A 9,082-nucleotide genomic window follows, 5' to 3' on the forward strand; every position below is an offset into this window, starting at 1 on the left:
GTAATGTGATATGAGCATTAATAGATTATATGACTACATCATGATGTATTATATTATTTATATAATAAATTACATTACTTAAATTATGCAGGCATTTATCACATTATTCGTCACTTCTCTGTTACATTATTCTGTTTTGTTGTAATTTAACATTCAAGATGGCTTGCTTTGTTATGGAATATGCGTCATGGTTGTACATTTGTTTAACATTTCAACTAATTTATGTACATGTTTCCTAATAGGTTCAAAGTTTGCAAGGATAGAATACGATGACGACTTTGATGAGGTCATTCCCCTTGCATATGCGCATCAGTTTTGACAAAAGTTGCCTGCACATAAGGAGGCTGATAAAGTGCTAGCCAAAGATGTTGCAGCGCCTAGTCGAAATAAGAAAGACAACAACATGTACTTCAGGAGGTGTCCAACTGATTTGAAATAGATTTGTAGGGTATTTTGTCTAGATTTATGACGATGTAAAGCACTTGGGTGGTTTGAATTCAATTTCCTTTCAACATTATTCTTTTCAATCTGTACATTATTCAATTTCCTTTCAACAGTATTCTCTTCAATCTGTACATTATTCACTGATCCGAATGTACATTCTTAGATGCTATTGGTACATTATTTACTGTACCAAATCTTAAACGCATTAAAAATGAAATTTAATTCATGTGGTGGTAATATAACCTAGCCCCATGGGTTGCTAAATCCAAGGGGAATGATTCAAACTCTCTGCCCTTTGTGATTGTTCCGTTTGTGAGTGGGTACTACAACCTAGCCCCATGGATTGCTAAACCCAAAGGGCAAGAATTCAATTTCCTTTCAACATTATTCTCTTCAATTTGTACATTATTCATTTATCCGAATCTATATTATTAGATACTATTGATACATTATTTACTGTACCAAATCTTAAACGCATTAAAAATAAAATTTAATTCATGTGGTGGTGCTATAACCTAGCCCCATGGGTTGCTAAACCCAAGGGGGATGGTTCAAACTCTCTTCCCTTTGTGATGGTTCCGTTTGTGAGTGGGTACTACAACCTAGCTCCATGGATTGCTAAACTCAAAGGGCAACAATTCAATTTCCTTTCAACATTATTCTCTTCAATCTTTCAACATTATTCTCTTCAATCTGTACATTATTCACTGATCCGAATACTATTGGTACATTATTTACTGTACCAAATCTTAAACGCATTAAAAAAGGAAATTTAATTCATGTGGTGGTGCTATAACCTAGCCCCATGGGTTGCTAAACCCAAGGGGAATGATTCAAACTATCTGCCATTTGTGATGGTTCCGTTTGTGAGTGGGTACTACAACCTAGCCCCATGAATTTCTAAACCCAAAGGACATGAATTCAAGTTCCTTTCAACATTATTCTATTCAATATGTACATTATTCACCGATCCGTGCACATTATTAGATACTAATGGTACATTATTTACTATACCAAATCTTAAACGCATTAAAATATAAAATTTAATTCATGTGGTGGTGCTATAACCTAGCCTCATAGGTTACTAAACCCAAGGGGAATGATTCAAACTCTCTGCGCTTGGTGATGGTTTCGTTTGTGAGTTGGTACTACAACCTAGCCCCATGGATTGCTGAACCCAAAGGGTATGGATTCAACTCTCGCCAAACATTAAATACTTACACAGGTACATCATTTAGTATTACACATGTATATTAAAGGTCACTTGGCGTACATTATTTAGTTCTACTTGGCCTAAACATTATTCCTTGAAACACGTACATAATTCAAAAATGAATTTTGATGTATAGGTTAGAAATATGCCATAGCCCTATGGATTGCTAAACCCTATGGGAATGGTTCTAACTCCCTTCCCGTAGTCAAGGTTTTGTTAGTGAGTCGATATTATACCCTAGCCCCATGGATTGCTAAACCCTTTGGGGAATGGATTTAACTTCTATCACACATTAAACCCATTGTAATGTACATTATTCAAAGACGGCATATACATTATATAACTATAATCGTACATTAATACAATCTACATTATACACTTAATATAGTACATTACTTGTCGAAAATTTACAAGCTGTAACTTACGAAAAGAAAACACAAAAATTTGTAAGCAATGGAAGATTTCATGAAAATAAAACGACAATTGATGCAAAATAAAACTAAATACAAGACAAACTAATCACAAACAAATACAGAAAACCATAGATGTCAATTACACGACTAATACAATAACTTTTTACCAAAAATTACCAATAAAAAAAAAGACGTCTTCAATTGAAAAAACACGACGGCAATTTCTTGAGAAGGTCTTCAATGGAGAAAAAACGATGAGGGAGAGGAGAAAAAACGATGAGGGAGAGAAGAAAGATTGTAGCGTGTAATCTGTAGAAAAACCGTCGTGATATTTAATAGAGATAATCAAGGAACTAACCATAACCAACTGATTTGTCTATACCAACAAGGTGTGTGATCAAATACTAACTTTTTATAGTAATCACTAATAACTAAATATCAATTTTGTATGTTAAAAATATCATCACAAAAACATAAATTTATCAATCTTCTTGTGTTGATAAACTTATGTCTTTGTGTTGATATTTAAATTTACATGTTGTATTGATATAATTATATCTTTGTGTTGATAATTTTAATACACAAAATTGAAAGTTATTAGTTATTACTGTAAATTAGTTAACACACTAACGCAACCCCCATCCCCCTTCGATTTTTTTTAATATTTTAATTAAATACAATTGGCCCTATTTTTGGCCATTAGATCTTCAAATTATGGGGCTGAGATTTAAGGAGAAGGTTGAACAATAATTAGAAAAATGATATGAATACATCCCTCGATACTAACAATATTTGATTAAGTAATAAAGTTGTATGGACGTAGTAATAATAATAATATTATTATTATTATTATTATTATTATTATCAAATAATGAAAGCATAATAAAATATAAACAATCACAATATTAATTTCAATTTTTTTGGGGTATAAACCTCGCTAGTTTCGTCCGTGCATATGATGGATAGTGGGCATCTGGCATGATAGTGGGTTACGCCATCCCTCTTAGCGAACCACTGTGTACAATGATTGAACATCCCTCACAATACTATCGAGACGGGATGTAGCAGCCCTGGGGTTAGAGTTTCTAACCTTTTGCAAGAATGATGGATATTGATTCTTAATAGGAGTATTCGTATTTAGAAATAGATTCTTTGATCATATCACTATTCTACCATTTCAAATATGTAGATTTGTGCCAAATGCCAGAGATTTTATGCGATATTTGTATTGTTGATATTCCCAATTCACAACTAATTTTAAATTTGCGACCAAATTTAACATTTGAAGTAGGTTAACCGTGAACATATCAAAGTTTCTTTGCGAATTGTGAAAATTAAGCCTAATTTTCAAAGGCAATTGTTGTGCAAAACTTTATTTCATCATCCAGAAAAGGGAAAAATGTAAAAGGGGCTGAATACTTGCAAAGTTAAATAAAGTCCAACACGACTAAAAACCTTTATAACCTGTATCCAAAACATGACGGTAGTTCACGTCAGAAATGAAGCTGCTATAGCATATCTCCACTACATCAAAACTGAACAACCCCCTTTTGAGCTGGAAACTTAAGCTTCTTGCTGCCGCCCTTCCTTGGCTGCCTCGATATTCTCACCAGAAGCTTCTGCTGAATCCTCGGCATCCTTCCTTATTTCGGTCTCAAACTCCTTGGCTGCCTACAGTTCAAATATGTCAACACCAAACTTGTACTTCATCAAACAACTCTTGTCAAGGCTTCACATAGTTAAGCAACACTTACTAATCAACGAGGGGTGAGTTTGAGAAGCACAAAACAAAAGATATCACGACAAAATCAGCATTACATCGAATGTTCATCAGCATTTCAGTTGGCTAGTACATGCAAGGACATGATTATCGGACCTAGTATATTTTATAAGCAGACGACAAAAGTTTACTTATCATCCACCACAAATCAATTAAGCATGTATCCAAATAGGTAAGGAAGAAATATGTGATTGCTGTTTACTATTTATGCTGATTTTGGAACTAAGGACCCAGAGCAGCTCCAAAAATCACCAGAAATACTTGAGAAACTAGCTGAAAATACTACAGATTTAAGAATTAACAAAAGTTATCTTGGCATATCTTTAGACTTAAAGACAATAAATTCACTTCAGATTTACATATATGTATGAAATAATGATGTGTAGTTCTTCCTTTCTGAAAGGATTACAGATACAGGAGGCAAACATATAAGAGCTATAAATGCCAAATCAGATTCGTTTATGTCTGAAGAAGATTAAATTGACATTTTAAACAACATACTAGGACTATTCAAGTAGCAGGTTTGTCAAGAAAAGATTATAATGAACTGTAGATGAAGAGTAGCCTGCCCCCCATTGTCGTTTTCTGTAAACAGTTCATCTGAATGCATTTGTAGAGAAGACAAACTTGTTTAAAATCTCTGCTCATGGCTTTTACAACATAGCATATCACCAGTTGACTGGCCTATAAGGTTAGCTTAAGCCTATGTCAAAGAATTAGGGATAGGTTTTATTTTGTCTTCAGACTTCTTCAGTTTTCCACTAAGCTATACACTCAAAATACATTTTTTTCATTGTGTTACTATCTGCACTCAAAATTATGACAGGATTTTCTTGCCACTTAAATATTCTTCTGGCCGTAAAACCACAATCAGTAGGCCATGGTCCAATCCACCAGTTGAGGTTCATTTCAGGCTTCAGCAAATAGAAAAAAGAGAGTAGTTCTGCTACCACACATGTCTTAGCCATCTAAACATTAGCTCTACCCAATTGTTTATTCCAAACACAGTAGGAACTGCTCGAACAATATAAATTTGCACATTTCCAATGATTGATGGATATGGTGAAGCAACATAAAAATGCTAGACTTTGGTGAAAGGAAAATTTCGGTAAATATAATCCATCCTCTATATTCTAGCTCCAAGTTTGCCTTACGAGATGTTCCTTTCTTTTCGTCACGAAAGAATAACATCGAATCTGCTAATGACTTCCAGGCATCTTAAGATTAATTTGGGAAGAAAAAATTGACTGCTATATTATGCAAATAACAATCTGCATAATGTATGACGAGATCATTTGATCATTCGAAAGACCGCACAAACCTAGGTTACTATACAGAAAAGCTTTGCCACTTTGAAAAGTTTTTATGCAATCTAACATTCCTCCAAACTTGACATATCAGATGTCAAGTGTACTGATGTTTATCCAAGATCCTTAGCTCTTTACATAAATGAAGTAAAAATACAGTAAATCGAAAACAGCAACAACTTGAAAGAATTCACTTATTTAAGTTAAAAATGTGTCATTTAATCACACCATTTATTTGTTTTACCTCTATGTAGCTAAAAGAACTGTTCATTAACAACACAATGAGCTGCCAACTAGAGTATAACACACAGGCCTTTCAGCAAGATATAAGCAAACTCCAAAATCAGCTACGGAATATCTACTTTAGCCTTTATTTTTATTTCAAAGAATGATCGATGCAATTTGGTTCGATATTCATGAGTGTTGACTGGAATCTCTCAAGTAAATCCAGTGGATTAGCCTAGCCAGAAAGGTGATATTAAGAAAATTTAAGATGGCTTCCCTTTGGACTATTACTACTAATAATGCTAATGATACCGAGGATTAATCTTAACAAACGCATAAACATATACTCCATCAAACAAAATTATTGTAGCAGTAATATCCAAATCATTGACATATGATTCAGTGATTATTTACCCTTTAAAATCTCCCCTCACTTGCACCAATATTTGAACATATAAAGATCACATTTTTTTTTAATTTCTCATTGATTTAGTTTATGTTTCTGGGAAATATTGATTCTTAGTGTAAACTTCAACTACCTGTTAAGGGTCTTTCCCCTTAACCGCGATCGATGGCTTCTCTCCAACGATCAAGGAACTCTCCGGCGCCCTGACTTCGGGTCGGCGGAGCAAAGCTTCTGCTGTGCGCGGGGATCTCCCGTCGGGCAGCACGAATGCTAGGGTTTGTAAGTTTAGAACGAGTTGTTGGGCAAAATCAATATTCTTATTAATTGGATGAATGACTAAAAAGATAACAATCTATCCTATTTATAATACTAGAACTACTACCCTAACTTAATGAACAAGAAATAAATATAAGAAAAGATATGATAATCCCTAATATATCTAAACTAAATAATAATAATAATAGACTCGTATCAACTCCCCCACGGTTAAAATCCACCTTGTCCTCAAGGTGGAAACCACGAAGCAACGAAGAGAGTTGAAAGTCGACTTTGGCGAGACATCTCCTCCTGGATCAAACACACACCGAACAACTAAACGTCTCCCTTCATCTCCTCCATCATTAAACAACAAAGGATACCCAATGTTGTCGGCAGAACTCCATCCCAAAACGAAAAGCTTGTCCATGCTTCCAAGAGTGCTCAAACATGACGTGTCATTGCGCTTTTTTTTCTCCACCGCTGAATCCTTCATTCACATATCTGTATAAAAAGTCGGTCTTCATATTGACGAGCTCAAGTTTGGGTGCCACGCAGCCATAAAACTCAATTGGTCCAAGCTCTGGTAATCCAAGTTTCCTCCTCCTAGCATTGTAAGCCATATTTAAGAAGTCAATATTGCTTACACCAGGAATTTCAACTGATGATTGAAAGCTCATAAATAATCCAGCAGTAGCCCTTTCCTCAGGTTCCATCTCACGCAGATCAAGCCATTTGTACATTACACTTCCTCCTGTAACCTCATAATCTGGATGACCAGCAAGGACCTTTGCAAATGTACTTTTCCCTGAGTCGTTCTTCCCCATCACAGCATGAACCTCTCCATGGCGGACGGTAAGATTAACGCCCTTGAGGATAGGCTGCTTGGACTCGGCGATGACAGCGGAGAGGTCTTTGACTTGAAGCAATAGGTCAGTGGTCGAGGATGAAGGGCCCTCGATGGCGACGGAAGCTGATGGCTGCTTGCCACGATCCCCGTCGCCCTTGACTGTGTATCTGGCCCCTGAAGATGCACCAGGTTGGGTTGCCTGCTGTGGCCCATGAATTGAAGAATCGTCGCCAAACCCTAATCGCGGTATTGACGCTACCGCCGGCGCCGGCGTCAAAACTGCTCTCTGCCGCTCCGATTCCTCTCTCTCCCTCTGCCAGTCCGTGTCTGGTGGATCGGGGTCGGGTCGTGGCGGTGGTTGTGCGATGGCCGCACGCCGTTCCGACGCGTCGATCCTCCGCGGCGGGTCCGAATAGCGACTGCCCTCATGTCTGCCCCATGTCGTCTCCCACGTAGGCGCCAGTCTCCCGGCATGGTCGTCGACCCTTTGCGTCGGGTTGTCCCATGCTGTCGGGTGTCTCCCCCGAACTCCCTCGCCGCCGGATCCGTAACGATCCCACCACAACACCTCAGAACTCAGCGGCTGATGCGTAGCCCTAGACGACTGCCCGTCGAACCCTAACAGGGACTGCGAAGCCACAGTAGTCGCTGTCGACAACAGCGGACGATGTCTCCCTGAATCGCCTCGCCCCCAAGGGCTGTCCCATGCCGTGGAGTGTCTTCCACCGTGATCCTCGTTGAAGGGGCGTTGCCTTGGTGTCTCTCGATAGGCAGGTGGGTCCCAACAGGTAGGTCGGCGCTTGGGCGGTGATGGCGAGTACATATCTAGCTCATAGGATGAAGAATGCTGATATGTAGTGGTCCGACGGGTCCATGGTGGGTCCCAGCAAGTGGGCTGTCTCCGACGGGTTTGGACCGATCCCATGTGGTGACTACTATCCCAATTACGTTTACGACGATAATCCTCATACTCCCATTCATCGCCGTCAAGCGGCTGGCTGAACGCGTGCGGGATTGCAGGTTCCAAATTCTCAAACCGCCGGTCCGTCTCCTCTCTCAATGAAAGCACCAGTTGTTAAGGGTCTTTCCCCTTAACCGCGATCGATGGCTTCTCTCCAACAATCAAGGAACTCTCCGGCGCCCTGACTTCGGGTCGGCGGAGCAAAGCTTCTGCTGTGCGCGGGGATCTCCCGTCGGGCAGCACGAATGCTAGGGTTTGTAAGTTTAGAACGAGTTGTTGGGCAAAATCAATATTCTTATTAATTGGATGAATGACTAAAAAGATAACAATCTATCTTATTTATAATACTAGAACTACTACCCTAACTTAATGAACAAGAAATAAATATAAGAAAAGATATGATAATCCCTAATATATCTAAACTAAATAATAATAATAATAATAGACTCGTATCACTACCCCATCTTCAAGAATCTGCTACCGGAAATAATAACAAGACATGAATCGAAAAACAAAAGGGTTATATTATTAATGAGAAGATGAAATGGAGAAGGTAAGACCTGCTGAAAGCTCTTGACAGTCTTGCCAATGCTGCGGCCCACTTCGGGCAACGCTTTGGGGCCGAAAACGAGGGCGGAGACGCCGACAATCACGACGATCTCAGGCACTCCAAGCCCAAATATGCAGTTACAGGAGAATCCCCGTTTCTGAGCTCTCCTGGGGCGATCCAGAGCGAGCGCGAGGCCGCCCCGGTTTTTGACATTGGAGCTGAAGAATAGTGAAGTGGAGGAGGAGAGAGAGGTGAGTTTCGTGGATGGGTTTGAGCTGAGTGGCACTGCTAAGGTGGAAGATGATGCAGCCATTGCAATTGGAGGAAGAGAGATTAATTTGGCTCGTGTTTTGTGTGTTTTGGGAAAAGGCTATCACGACGTCAAACATTGGATTATCTTTTTAAATTATGAATTTAAGTCATTACACATTCCAATGGAATATCGATTGCATAACCTAGCGGATCTTCTTTTGTGTGTATCAGAGCATCTCCAATAACCGGCGTCACCACCGCGACGCCGATTTTTCGCCCACGCCGGTTTGACGCCGAACCATTGGAACCGGCGTGGGCAAAATCGGCGTCAAAATCGGCGTCGCCATGCCGATTCCCGCGCTGACGCCGGTTCCGACGCCGATCCTCACAGGCGCCATTGTGCGTCCCGGATCGGCGCCAAACCGG

At 39.3% G+C, this 9,082-nt stretch overlaps 2 protein-coding genes across 2 annotated transcripts; both read right to left on the minus strand.

The window, feature by feature from the left end:
- Positions 1–3,414: 3,414 nt before the first annotated feature.
- On the minus strand, positions 3,415–8,802 carry LOC121743058 (sec-independent protein translocase protein TATA, chloroplastic-like). The gene is made up of 2 exons (XM_042136236.1): positions 8,415–8,802; positions 3,415–3,741 (listed from the first exon to the last, which is right to left on the minus strand). The coding sequence occupies exons 1-2, from the start codon at positions 8,715–8,717 to the stop codon at positions 3,634–3,636; spliced, it is 411 nt and encodes a 136-aa protein (XP_041992170.1). The 5' UTR covers positions 8,718–8,802; the 3' UTR covers positions 3,415–3,633.
- LOC121743056 lies at positions 3,748–8,406 on the minus strand. The gene has a single exon (XM_042136235.1). It carries the CDS (start codon positions 7,816–7,818, stop codon positions 6,502–6,504), a length of 1,317 nt encoding a protein of 438 aa, XP_041992169.1. The 5' UTR covers positions 7,819–8,406; the 3' UTR covers positions 3,748–6,501.
- Positions 8,803–9,082: the final 280 nt, after the last annotated feature.

The sequence above is a fragment of the Salvia splendens genome, chromosome 8 (assembly GCF_004379255.2).
Source record: "Salvia splendens isolate huo1 chromosome 8, SspV2, whole genome shotgun sequence".
Classification (NCBI taxonomy): domain Eukaryota; kingdom Viridiplantae; phylum Streptophyta; class Magnoliopsida; order Lamiales; family Lamiaceae; genus Salvia; species Salvia splendens.